The 14,475-nt window shown below is 42.2% G+C and overlaps 1 protein-coding gene across 1 annotated transcript; it reads right to left on the bottom strand.

The window, feature by feature from the left end:
- Nucleotides 1–4,124: 4,124 nt before the first annotated feature.
- Nucleotides 4,125–6,641, bottom strand: FAM71B (family with sequence similarity 71 member B). Its single transcript, XM_016166982.2, has 2 exons — nt 6,033–6,641; nt 4,125–5,303 (listed from the first exon to the last, which is right to left on the bottom strand). Exons 1-2 carry the CDS (start codon nt 6,639–6,641, stop codon nt 4,125–4,127), a joined length of 1,788 nt encoding a protein of 595 aa, XP_016022468.2.
- Nucleotides 6,642–14,475: the final 7,834 nt, after the last annotated feature.

Below are 14,475 nucleotides of genomic sequence, written 5' to 3'. Positions count from 1 at the left end.
AATATCTCTGAGCTCTTAGTAATCAATAATACTGATTGTCTCTGCTTGTTGATCAGCACGGGCAGAAGAAATGGAAATTAGCAAATTAAATTTTTCATCTCCAGTTTCTGCTTCTTATCGTATACATATAATTGTTACCAGCTCATATAAATTTTTGAAACAATGCACTTTGGGTGAGAGTCATCACTAATGCATTGTTCTCTGCTGTACGATTTCAATTCATAATCACCATTTATGCTGTTATTGTTGTCTCATGGTTACTAAAAACCGTATCGCTAATAACAGCCTCAACAACCCAGATCTGTGTGCAGCACGTGGAAGGGGAGGGAGGGTGCCCGCAGTTTCTTGTGCCTGCTACACCTTTCCTTAGCAGCAGGGGACAGCAGTAACCCTGATCTTTGGAAACTATCCCTGGTTTACACTTACTTTTCTCCCAAAGATTTGTGTCCCACATATGAGGTCCCACTGAAGGACACTGAGGTCCCACTGAAGGCCTGTTATCTCTGGCAGACTGAAGATCGTAACATGGATTTAGAATCCTCAAAAAAGGCAGATAAGCCTTTTTGAATTACTTGTCGTAGCTGTTACTGTGGTTACGTTCTATACTTTTGCAATAAGGAAATGTATTTTATTTTTAAATTATTTAAATTCGAAACCATATAGGGTGTATAATACCCTTCCTGGCTATCACCAACTCTTTCACAAGGTTAGTGGAGTCAGAGGAGGTGGCCACAGCACATTAGACTAACACAGTGTTGCAGACTGTGTTCCCCGAGAAACAGATTTTGAGATGGCCGGACCTTCACACTCCACATCAATCAGTTCTTGTTGTGTGCTCTGGGAAGAGCATTTACCTCGGGTGAAGTTCTCTGAAGCCGAGGCAATTTCCAAACTTACTGCCAGCTAAGTCTGCCCATGTGCCGCATTTCCAGAAGCCCAGGCCACAAGTCCTTCATCGAAGGAATATCCATCCCACTTGGGTGTTTCAAATGGAGAGGTGTTTTTCAAAACGTCCTCTCCAGTCTCCTTATTTTATAGATCCCGTGGCAAAAGACAGGAAGTGACACAAGGTCACATCAGAATAAAATCCTTCCCAAATATTCCTCTTCACAGCAACCCCAGTGCCCTTTACAAAGTGCCAATTTAGTCAAGTCACTCCTTTACTTAAAACATTTCAGCGGCTTTTCATTACTCTAATGTCAGAAGTCGGAACCCTGTACCTGGACCTCCACGCCTCCCGTGACCTGTCCCCTGCTGTGCTCTGCAGTGTCCCTCTCTTCACTCTGACCCTGCCAGCCATGACACTGCCTTCGATATTTAAAGGCACCTGGCTGCTTCCCATCATAGCACATCTTTCTTCTGTCTGACAGACTCCACTCGATCGCAATAACCCCATGAACGACCTCATTTTACTGTTGGCGGAAGATCCCTTTCTCATCTTTCGTATGTGTGTGTATCATGCGCTGGTTTGGAACACGGGTTCGGCAGATCGGCCTTCTGTTGCCTCATTGTACTTGCGGCAGCAGAATTGCTACCATGACGACCAATATTGCTATCGAAAATATTGGCCTTTATCTGATAAGGTGTATTGACTTGGTGCCTGCATTGATATCTCCCTCCAGAGGAAGAGATCTGCTGCTTTGAAATACGTACTTATTTGTGCATGCTTCTCTTGATGAACTGTCAAGATAGAAAAGGAAATACAGAGAAAGCGCCTGGCGCAGCTCGCTGTGGTGGGCAAGTCCCCACCTCCACTTTACTTTGGTGGCATTTGTGTAAATTGTGGGTCTGCCAACGCCCTGCATGGTGGACAAACTAGGTTCATGTTAAAGGAGCCCTGTGCAGGGTGGGGGTATGAGTGCCTACGACAGGACTAATAGAAGAACAAAAGATAGAGCCATGGTCTACAGAATCATGAGATTAAGCCATTTGTAGCCACAATAATTCAGCCTGTCTCTTAGCGTAAATTTGGGCCTCTGAGTAAAAGGCTTTGGAAAGAGTTCCCCTTTCTCCTCTACCTCATAACCTCTCATTCCCAGGAGGCTTCCCCAAAGCCCCTTTCAGGTCTTTGAGAGCATGCCTCTTTCTCTTCTCCTACCTGTATTCATTCACTGCTTAAAGAGTCAACACCGAGGATGCCTGGACCCCCAGCATCTATTGGTCTTTGTATATCAGAAATCACCAGGTGGGATTTTCCAGCCACCCGCCAGAGCAACTGAGAATGGCTTCCGCTGATATTCCTAAGCCACCACTCCTTTCAGAATACCTCATTTCTCACTCCTCCACCTCTACCACACATTTGCTCTCCAGTTTTATTGGAAACTCAACTTCCATCCTAGTAAACATCATCACAGAGAATGAGCAAAGAATTTCAAGGTGGGGCAGAATACCCCTAGGCTCACACAAACACACATGAATTATTTTTCTCAAATTCAACTTTTATCATCTGTTGTTAACAAATCAATGGTTTGCATAGATGCATGAAATTTATTTACGTCTTTCTTTTAAATTGAAAAGATAATGCAATTTCTTTTCTACAATAGATATGTTTTAAAGTTATAATCTCATTTCTAGTGTGGCATTTATTTGGGGGGAGGGAATTACCTTCCACATGCATACATACTTTACGGAGCTCATTAGTACACAGCATTTTGGATTATTCTACAATATATCTAGACCTTTTCCAGGTTCCTGGATTCCGAGTATAATGCCACTTAGAATTTTTATTTTATAGCTGTTGAAAGATATCTTTCAGACTTAGGTATTTTGTTATCTACCTCTCTTGGGCAAAAGAAAACATAAGTAAAATAAACAAGTTAAGGTATTTCTAAGGCAGTAACTTCCACCTGGCTGACAGCAATTTAGAACCGTGCTGATTTCAGAGATGTTGAAATAAACAAGGTACAACAATAAATTACTGTGGACATACCCCTTTGCTTAACAGAACAATCTTCACTCTCTTGAAGCTTTTTGTAGGTACTTTTCAGACCATTTCTCTCTTTCACCCTATAGATATCCACTATCCATAATTTTGTGTTTTTTGTTTATACTTTTAGCAAATATTTACCCCCAAACGTATTGTTTGATCTTACTTTTGAACTTTTCTACAAATGGAACTGTATCACATGCATTTTTCTAACTTGCTTGTATTAGTTAACATTTTGTGAGATTCCTCCATGCTAACATGGGTCGTTGCTATTCACTATCACTGCTGTATTATATGCACTGTAGGTGCACACAATTTATCAGTTCTTCTGTTTGATGAACATTTGAGCTGTTCCCAGGGTTTTGTAATTACAAATTATTTTATTATAACCATCTTCCTAGTTATCTCCTAGCAAGCGTTATGTGAGAGTTTCTCCACAGTGTATACCCAAGAGGAAGGAGAATTGTTAAGATGTATTGTGGCTAAGCCTTTCTTTAAAGGGCCAGAGAGTAAATTTATTAGACTTCGCAGGCCATACAGTCTTCGTTGCAACTACACAAATCTGTTTTTTCAGTGTGAAAGCAGCCACAGACAATATATAAATGAATGGCTGCGGCTACGTTCCAGTAAAATTTTACTAAACCAGGCAGTTGGCAAGATTTAGCCCTTGGGCTGCCAATTCCTGATCTAGATGATAAACTTTACTCTTCTGATTGCCTACACATGCTGCTGCATCCCCCCCTTTCCTCTCCTGATCATCCCCTGAAGAGACGTGGGTCTTGTCTTCAGTCTATGGACAAGTCCATATTGAAAGACCACCGAGGAGAAGAGGAACAAGGGCATGGGGACGTGGCGGTGGTGCTGCTATCAAGTCTGTGACTCGCAGCCACAGTCTTAGGGAAACCAAAGACAGAAGAGGGTGGAGACGAGGCAGGGCACTCGTGTTGGCTCTGCTGGACGTGGGTGGGAGGTGGGTGCTGCCTGACTGCAGGCTGGGGTCTCAGGCTTTAGCTCCGTTCACATCACAAAAGCTACTGTGAAGTCACTACTGGGCTACGGGACATAGAAATTCAAACAGAAGATAGCATTTCTTTTGGAGTTGTATGGTTTCTTTTTATTAAAGAAAGCTGGAATTGACTGTCTAGGGATACCTCCACGGGGCTGGGTCTCCATTGCGGCTTCCTGCCCGGGCTCTTATTTAAATGGTTTTGGCTTCAATGATGATGGTCTCCATTGTCTCAGATGTCAGGGTACCACAGATCCCCAGATCCTGGCCACCTGGAGCTTTCTCTACCTTGGTCTCTATGTTGCACTTCTCAACCGTCTTAGCCACGAAGTCGACCTCTCTGTCGTGTGGTGTGACCACAGTTTTTGAACCAGGAGTGACTCTGAGGCTCCTGAAAAAGCAGCCAATCCGACTGGATTTCTTACTTAAAGTACCTGAACTGGTGGCGGATCTGCTCTTGCTCACTTTGTGCGCTGTCCTCGACTCCTTCACGGTGGAGCTGTGGCTGGCAGTCTTGTGAGAGCTGTGTCCTCTGCCCTTCACATGGCCCTGTCCTTTTTCTTTCTTGTCATCTCGTGTGTGTCTATGGCCAGATAAGGACCGGTGGGAGGACGATTTCCGGGTTGACTTGCTCCCTCCTGTCCTGTGGTGACGAGAACTTTTCCCAGTGGTAGTTCTGTCCTTCTTTTCTCTCTTTTCTTTTTTTTCTTTCCGAGCTTCGGCTCTGGGCTGGGACACCCTCTGGCTTCCATCCCGTTCACTCATGTAGCCTTCACTCTGCAAGGTGGAGACGAGGGGCCTTGCTACCGGGCCTTCGGCTTTTCCTGCGGCAGGACTTTTGGTCATCGCTGCACCTGCAAACACCAAGCTGCTCTCTGGGGAGAGACTGGCAGCCCCCGCCGTTATGGTGGAAGTACCTAACGAGGATGAGCTTGCAGCGCCCGCCAAGACCACGTTCATACTCTCAGAGGATATGTTGGCAGCCCCTGCGATGGCCTTGCTGGGTTCACTTTGTCCTGGACTCTTGGTGGCGGCTCCTGCCAGGGCTGTGCTTACCTGGCCTGTGCCCGTGCTCTTGGTTCTTGCTACACCCAAAGCACCTGCTGCAGCAGGGCTCGTTGCTGCCCCTGCTCCTGCCACACTTGCTGTAGGGCTCGCTGCTGTTCCCGCTACGGCCAGGCCTGTGGCTGCCGCCTTTGCTGTTCCTTCGGCAGTCCTTGGAGTTTTCATGCCTAAAGGTGAACCAGTATTTCCATGAGGGACGTGATGGATTCCCTCTCCCCCAGAATAAGCAGAAGAAGTGGCTCTGGACACATTATGAGGCTTGTGAAGCCCCTTATCCTTATCCCCTTCTCCATGGAGCTCTGAGGTCTGTGCCGGGGGGAGGAGAAACAGGTGAGAGAGAGATGACAAGGTGAGACCAGAACTGTCTGCTCCTCTCTCATCCCAGAGCCAAGCAACTTCAGGGCTTCTAATGAGGAGAACCTTTCAAACCATCACATCTAAGTTCCCATAAGATGCAAGATCCTGTCTACAGCACCCGTCTCCAACAGCCACGTGGTTTTGCATGAACAATCCCCACGCCGGGGAAAGCACTGGTACAATTCCCTATCCTCATACGCTTCTATTTTACAGATTTGTGCTTGTATCTCTGCAGGACAGATTCTCGGAAGTGAGATTGCTGGGTTGAGGGATCTACAAATTTTACATTTTGGTGGCTGCTAAATCAAATCGTGCGTGTGCTGATTCAATCAGCACATGAATGTCACAGGGAGGTGGAATGAAGGCAGGACCTCCTAACTGTTAACAATGACAATCAGGGTGCTGTAGAAGGGATTACAACTCTGAGTATGAGACCACAGCAGCTGATACCTAAGGTCTCTCTGAAATTCAGCCTTGTGGGACGATTCGGAGAAGGACTTCGAGCGTCCCCAGTGCGGTAAGTGCCATCGTGGTGGCTCATTTGGCCCTGAGCCTTTTCAAAATTGGAATGCATTTCCCAGGCAAGCTTCAGAGAGCACCAAAGGCTTTGTAGGGTCAGCTTGAGCTGTTCTCCCAAAGCACCCTGCCCTGCTGTCTTGAGTCTCTGCAGATGCTTACCACTATGCTTCCGTCATCCTCAATGGTTGTCGTGTCCCTGGTTTGGATTGTCGGAGTGCTGCTGCTACTCCCCATTGGTGGTCTCAGGAGATAGACAAGTTTTTCCCAATAGCAAAAGAGATCTTCTCGTGCATCTGAAGAGGGACACAGCTGCAGATAAAAGGTACGGCCAGTGGCAAGCTTCAGGCGCAGCTGCTGTTTCTCGCGATCGTGGATGGAGATCTTGACAAACTTCAAGGGAAGCAGCCTGGTGAGCTCTAGGGTCTTTGAGGGCTTGCGACCTCTCCCCCTGGTGGTCCGGGCGTGTCTGGCATGCTCTTCACAGACTTTAGTTGGTCGGGCCAGCAGCATGACATCAGGTAATGGGAGGATGGGGCTGGTGGATGCAATGCCCACAGTCACCATTCGGACTCGGTTGTGCACATCGATCACCTCTCCTTTTTTGCTGATCTGGATAAAGTCACTCTCAAACATCGGTGCGTACTTGAAAATATCGTACTCTCCTCCCTTGTACAGTTGTCGTTGCAGGTCCCCCATGGAGGTATTGAACACGCCCATCGAACGGTAGCTGTGGGCCGTGTAGTAAGGTAACACACATTCGCTGCTCATGGTTCTCTTCATTTAAGACAGCTCCACCAGCCACAAGTCGAGTCCCCGAGAGAGAGAGGGAGTGAAGGCAACTGCCCATCTCCCTGCAGGGCTCTGCTTAAATCTCCTCACAGCACCACATTTATCCATCACAGTCCTTTGTGACCTGTCACCATCACACACCCCTTTGTCCGGCCTTCAAGCAGCCACCCCCTTGGGGCAGGATCATCAGCCTCCCCTCAAACAAACCAACACCTCGGAGGTTGACCCTACCGGGGCATAGGTGTAGGTAGGCTAGATATTTTTTCTAATTAAAATATTGGGATGCATAATTGAGGAAACCATGCGGTTTTACAAAAGACTGGGTTGCTTTCAGTTTTGTTGCAGTCGTCACAATGATGTCTTCCTGCAATTGTGTTTTTGCTTTTGCTTAATTACAGCCCGGGGATAAAATTCAGGAAGTGGACTGGGTATTTGCTAAATGGAAGGGTCCTGTCATTTGTCGTTCTCCACGTCCCCGGTGCATAGTGCCATGGTCACGGGTACTCACAAGTTAAAGAAATTGTTGAGTGAAGTGGTCCAAAGGGCTTCTTCTCCCTAGCAGAATCACAGTCCCATTCGTACAGTGGTTTCCAGGGAGTAGAGGATTATCTCATCCATTTTCACATTCGAAGGAGGCAAATTTTTAAAAGTGTAATTTTATGGTGAGGAACTGAGGCTCGGGGTCAGAATGCAGAGCCACCTTCTATCTCAGATCTTGGGACTCAGGTCAAGGCTTTTTCTCTGCCTCAAGCTGCATGGCTCACCCTTAGATTCTCGTTGGGTACCAAATATAGAACTGTTCAAGGTTAGCAATATGCGTGGGGACTTATGGGGACAACAGGAATTCATAGTGGTCTTGAATCACCATAGGATTTCCCACACTGGTATGCCTACTGCAAATCTCTTGATGTCTACCTGATAAATCACTGATGTTTTGTTTCTTTGAAAAGCTCTTCAGAGAAATTAGGCAAAGACGTCCTTTTTTTTTTCTTCTTCCTGGAGTTTTTTTTTCACTTTGCAAAAGGTGACGAATCCAAATTCCCCCTCCCTCAGTTAGAAAACTACTTCTGAGATAAAATATATCACCCAACCTCAGTGAAAACTATGTGAAGGTCTTGAAATAAACTTCAATCCCTAAATGTTCTTTTTTTATATCCCTGGTGCCTACTGCAGTACCTGGCACATTGCAGCTTTTCAATAAATATGAACTTATTTGTGCCCATTAAGAGTCACCCTTTTATTTGTTTACTCAACAGAAAATATTGAGCAACTACTATTTTCCAGACCATCCAGAAAATAGAAATGCAAAGATAAAGGTCCATACTTCTGAAGCACTAAAATGCTTTTTCTAAAGATGTTAAATGACTTCTCTGAAAAAAAGAACAAAGTGGCTTTTATTCTATCGTAAGGACGTAATCACTCAAAGCTGACACTATTAGGTTTAAAAATAAGAAATGAGGTTTTTCTATATTATACTTGACCATGTATTCTTCTCAAAAGTCCATTTCTTATGAATGATTAGTAACAAAAGAAATCAATCATATTATCGAGAACTTACTATAAATCAGGTATGGTGCTACCCATTTTGCATTCTTTAAAAAAATTTAATATCCACAACACCCCTGTAAAGTGTAGGTGCAACTACTGTCCCTGCTTTATAGAGGAGGAATTCAAGGCTTGGAGTAGTTAAGCAACTTCAAGGTCACAAGAAACCAAATGGTGAAACTGCATTAGGCTGGGTCACAAAAATAGAACAAAAATACCCAAGTACTAGGCAGCATAAATTTATTCATTCATTGAATTAATATTATTAAATGCCTACTTTGTTCCAGGCCCTGTTGTAGGTGCTAGGAATACAGCAATGGACAAAAACAAGTACCCTTATTCTCACCGAGTGTATACCCAGACAATAAATGAGTAAATTATATGGTATGCTCATTGCTGATAAACACTATGGAGAAAGATGAAGTAGGCAGGTGGGATGGGAGCATAGGCAGGGGATGAGGAGCTAGAGGTGGTGGCCAAGGAAGGCTCAATGAGAAGTAACCTTTGAGCAAAGACCTAAAGGAGTTCGGGGAGGAAGCCATGCAGACGTCTGGGGGAGTATCCTTTCAGTCCAGGGGAATAGCAAGGGCCAAGATCCATGCCTGGCATGTTAGAGGAATACCAAGGGGGCTGCAGTAGACAAGAGTGGAGTGAGGGAAAGTGGTTGGAAATGAGGTAAGAGGTAGAGGCGGTGATGATAGGGAGGAGATCACGCTGGACAGACCTTATAAGACATTATGAAGTCTTTGGCTTTGCTCTAAATGCCAGATGATCTGACCTGCATATATAGAGGATCATTCTGGCCACCATGATGGAAAGAGATTGTAAACGAACAAAGAGGACGGACATGGAGACTGAGTGGCTGCTGCAAGAGATGGTGATGGGTGAGACTTGTGTGGTAGCGGTGAAAATAGTGAGAAGTAATCAGCTACTAGACATGGCCCGACTGAGGCAACTGTTATGTATATTGATGTTGAACAATCTTCAATAAATAGTAGGAAGTGAAAAAGCAAGTTGCGAAATGGCAGCTATGGTATGCCATGTATTTTTTAATAAAAAACTTTTAAATGTGTGCTTGTGTGTTACTGTGAGGGAATGCACGAGAAACTGGCAACAGCAGAATCCTTGGGCAACTTGTTGGCTAAGGGAAATGGTGGGATGGAGACTTACTTTCCAGGGCCTTCCTTTTTATAACTTTCAGATTTTGTTCCATTGCATATACTACTTATGCAAAAATAAATAATACTTTGAGTTTATACGCTTATAAAAGTGTTAAGCCAGTAAATAGCTTCATTCAAATTTAACTTTCTCTGGCAGCAAATTTTAGAATTTGAGAACCAAAATACAGAATATTATTCAAAATTCATTTTCTGATTTTTCTTTAAGATCTTTCAAAAATTTATCCTTTCCTCCAAAAGTTTAAAAGTCCAATACATCCCTTATCAAAAAAAAAGATGGACATATTTATTTATTGTTCACTATGTGCCCATTATTGCTAAGAACATTCAGATTATCAAAATACAAGTTTCGAAAATTGGTAAATATGATTCTCATACAAATATAGAATGAAAACACTCCAAAGATTTAATTTACTCATCAATAAGGGAACCAACAGGATGGTAAAGTTGGTTCAAAGGCAAATTAGGTATATGCATTGACATCGAGGAAAGTAAAATTATAATTTTTTTTTTACTAAACAAATCATTTTTTCATCTCTTTTAAACAAAAATCTATAAGTTATTATAGAACTTTACAGAGTCTGAAGTTTTAATCAATAATAGCCTTCTTGGGGTATTGAAAATGCTCTAAAATTATATAGTGGTAGTTACACAACTCTGTAAACATACTAAAAACCACTGAACTATGTACTTTTAATGGATAAATTTTCTGACATGCAAAATGTATCTCGATAAAGCTGTTAAAAATAATAGCAATATTTCAGCCTTGATTTATTGATCCGATCCCACTGTCTTACTTCCTTCTCTTAGATAATTAAATAATCCTCGGGCAGGCATGTTGAACAGTGCTTTGATTTGACGACGAAAGGACATGTTGCCTGCTTTATAATTTTTTAATTTACAAGTTTGGGGTAATTTTTCCCAACAAGGAATGCAACGAAGCTTATATAAGCCATGAATTTAACTTCAGAAAGCTTACAGTCCAGTAGAACATACTTATGAAAGAGAGAGCAGAACAGGAGGGCAATTAAAAACATGACAGAGTAATAATGAATTGAATAAATGGTGCATCTAATAACACTTATCACAGTATTTAAAACCAACAATAATTGTTTCATTAGAAGAAAAATCGACAGACCCACAATTCTGAGTATAGCTTTCTATACATTTAAAATTTTTAAAGGGCCTAAGATTGAAGAGATGTGAAGAGTGAAAACACGAAACACTGTGTAGAATATGTAGACATGCAAGGTTGTATGGGTGAAGTTTACATATTTATATGGAAAGAAGTTTCAAGTCAATCATGTTTGCTCCCCATCTATTATTTTGAAAAGCAAGGCAAGAAGACAACTATAAATAGCTTTTTCAATGAGTATGTACCAGAGAGGGCACCGTGAGCTAGGCAGGATGTGAGGGTGGGGAGATTTCCATACTGTACACAGTATGTATGTGCTGGGTAAATCCCCTGGCCTAAAATACAATCCACAGTACTTTTATGTTGGTGCTGCTAAGTTGAGATGGCGTGGGATGAGCTGCGGTTAGCTTTGGGCTCCTAGGACTTCAGGAAGCCAGCCTGATTTCTGCCTTACCTCTGGCTGTCAGAAGAGAGACCACAGTCACCTAGACTCTTCCCCTGAGGGCCAGTATGCAAATCAACTTGCCTCTGCCCTGGGTTTAAAATGAAAATGAGCTGGTGTACAAAAAAGAGCCAGACAGGCAATTTAAATAATCGCATTTCTGAATACACCGATCCACCTAGTGTCGCCTCTCTTCCCCTCCTGCTCTTCTTCTCCTTTCTTGTTTCTGTCTTGCTCGGCCATATTGAGCCCCCACCTACAGCCAAAAATCTGCCGTGCGCGTAACACTCATACCTGTTTCCCTCTCTCAGCTTCCAATTTTGCTGTATTTATATGCCATTTATTTCTTTGATATTAAACTGAAGAAAGTTGCAGTTAAATACACACACAAATGAAAAAAAAAACTTAGTTAACACTGAAGTTAAAAACAAAGATTAAAACCTCTATACAGGTAGAGGGAAGTAAATGATCTCAAAGCTGGGATGATTATTGCAATCGAAGATCAAATTGAACTAAAAAATACTGGAAGAATGTAAAATAAATATTAACATTGATTATCACTGAAGAGTGAGGCTAGAAGTTATTATTATTATTGTCTATTTGCTAATCTGTTTTTTGTAATAGAATATATTTCATTTTCATGTATATATATTTTAAAAAATTAGCTTCAAACTTCCTGGTCGCCTCAGTTATCATTGTCTTCTGCTAATCAAACTAACAATTTCTGACAAAGGACTTTGTTTTATTTTAAATTGGAAAGTAAAAAATTCTCCCACAATATCATCTTTTCAAATTACATAAATTAAAAGGCGAAAATATCTCTTTACCTTTCCAGTTCCATTTGCTGGAAGTTTGCACTATAAACTTTCTGATGTTGCCCTGTGCATATGCGTACACATTAATAAAAAATAAAAAATAGAATCGTGCCATACTTATCGGTCAGCACCTTTTCTGTCTTAATAATGTACTTTGTACTTATTTAGAGCAAAGCGTTAGATATACATTATTCATTTTCATAACCTTGTAGTGTTCTATTGAATAGATATACCATAAATTATTTAACTAGTTTCTCACTGATGTTCATATAATTCATTTCTGTTACAAACAACACTGTATTGAACATTTTGTACATATATCTTTATGTGCTTATGCTATTTTTTTTTCTCTAGGATTGATAGCTCTAGAAGGAATAAGAATTTTTAAAAAAATAATAATTTCAGAAGAGTCAATGTAATTACCAAATCTCTTGAGTCTCATTCTTAAACAGATACAAATAAACCCGATCGAGCTTGGATGAGAACCATAAAGAAAATAAAGGGCTTCCAAGCCACATCCTAAGAGAACAGTTGAGGGATCTCTTGGTCTGGTCACAGTAGGGCTCTGGAGTTATATGAGAAGCATCTTCACTTATCTAAATGGTTGTTCCCTGGACCAGAGAAGAGGATTGGAAATATAGGGCCTCAAATGATAAAGCAATGAAGATGGACTTTAGGTCAGTGTAAGGGAGAAATCGTTTATCGCTGAGCTAGCAGCCATTCCTCTTCCTCCAGTGGCAACACTCTGCTGCTATTCCTTTGGAGGACCACCTCCCCTTGCTCTCAGTCCACGCGGTTTGGTAGGGCTGATTGTATCCCACCCCCAAGTTCAGGAGAGCAGGCAGACCTAGAAATAGACAACAGAATATTCTCTCACCTTGGCTGTGACGATCGAGGTACGTGTTAGCCTGTCAATCCAAGCCAAGGCAATAATTCACAGTTCTGAGACCTATGCTGGAACTATTATAAGGAAAAAGAATCCAGTTCCACTGGTAAAATGCCAGCCTATTTTGCTGCCGTGGAGGAAAGCCTGCCTACGCATGAAGTCAACACAGAACTAAGAAGAAAAAACCAAGATTTCTGATGTCATCGTATTAGGATCCAGATCCAGTAGTGCCAGGGTGAATTGGTTTTTTCTTTAGAAAATTATAGAACGTTATAGAATGTTAAATGAGGCTTTTCAACTCAGTTTTTCAGTTGATGTCACAAAGGCATAAAATAATACAATTAAAGGAATCAAGTACTTTCCTATCCTAAAATGGAGTATTGTATTATCCAAGATTGACACAATAAGAAGCAAAACAGGTTCTTCCAGTAGCAGTGTTCATCCACCTGTAGCCTTTAGAACACAAAGCCTTGAAAACTCAGGAGAGGGATTTGGGTGCACTGTGCATTTCCTCTCACAATCTGCCCAGGAGAAAAGGCAGCTGGTTGGTACCTGAAGCCTAGTGGCAGGGCCTTTAAGGGACTACTCAGTGAGCTTGGCGTAAATCTCAGAATTTAAGAGACATAGGATTGGTGTCTAAATCGCTTTTGGAGAAACATAATGGTGAAGGCTTGTGGAAGTCTGCATATTTGTTGTCAGAAGGAGAAGAGGCTGTACTTGGGGCAAGTGGTACATCCATTAATGGCAGGGCAAGGTTGCCAATGTCTTCAAGTAGAGCCATGGGAAGGAATAGTGGTGTGTAGCTCATTTTCAAAGAAAATACACCCAAGAGGATAATCGAGATGGGTAAAGGGATCCCAATGGAATTGGGAAGAGCAGAGGGAACACTGGAAATGGACCAGCAGAAGCCCAAGGGCTGAGGGCCAGGTTCATTGGCCAATCTGAGTGGCATCTCTCATATCAAGAACCCTCTGAAACTAATGATAACAACAAAACACACAACAAAAGTTTCCCATGAAAGGAAAAGCAGCAATTGTCTTTCTACCACATTCAGAGTTCATTAACCCCAGATTACAGCTTAGCCTCATTGGAAGCTGTTCCTTCTTCCCTTCTTCCTCCATGAAGCTGAGCCTGATGGGGTAGGTTAGGAGCCAGGCTAGTCTTTTAGGAAGGAGGAAATGTTAGGATGTGGTGGAAAAGGCAACATGCTTAGAAGCCCGAAGTAGACTTAGGCATACCTTGAGGAAAAAGCGTTAAATTGAATATGTTCGGAGCTTTGATTATTATACTGAACTGGACAGGCCTTTTTTTAAAAAACCTTACATCATGGAAATTTTCAAACATATAGCAATGTAAAGAGGATCGAAGGAAGTACCCTCATTCTACCCTGCCCATCACCCAGCTTCAATTGTCTATTCATGGCCAAACCCTACCTATTTCTTCCCTTCCACTGGATTATAACAAAGCACATCTCAGGTGTCTTGTTATTTTGTAAATGATTATTTCATTACGTTTCTATGCAAAATAAAGACTCTTTTAAGGTAACAACAGTGTCATTACCACACCTTTAAAAATTAATAATTTAATGGCTAATTAATAATGATTATTTATTAGTCCTCAAATATAAGTCAGTGTTCTGATTTCCCAACCGTCCGATACACGATTAATTTGTTCAAATCTACATCCAAACAAAATCATCACATGCTCGACATGTCGCTTAACGCCCCTTTTAGTCTATAGGTTCTCCCTCTGACTTCTGTGTTGCAGACAAACAGGTCATTTGTCGTTCGTGTTTTGTGTATTTTGGACTTG

The sequence above is a fragment of the Rousettus aegyptiacus genome, unplaced genomic scaffold (assembly GCF_014176215.1).
Source record: "Rousettus aegyptiacus isolate mRouAeg1 unplaced genomic scaffold, mRouAeg1.p scaffold_m13_p_7, whole genome shotgun sequence".
Taxonomy (NCBI): domain Eukaryota; kingdom Metazoa; phylum Chordata; class Mammalia; order Chiroptera; family Pteropodidae; genus Rousettus; species Rousettus aegyptiacus.
Note: the sequence above shows the minus strand (reverse complement) of the source record. Positions and strands in the feature narration are given on the sequence as shown.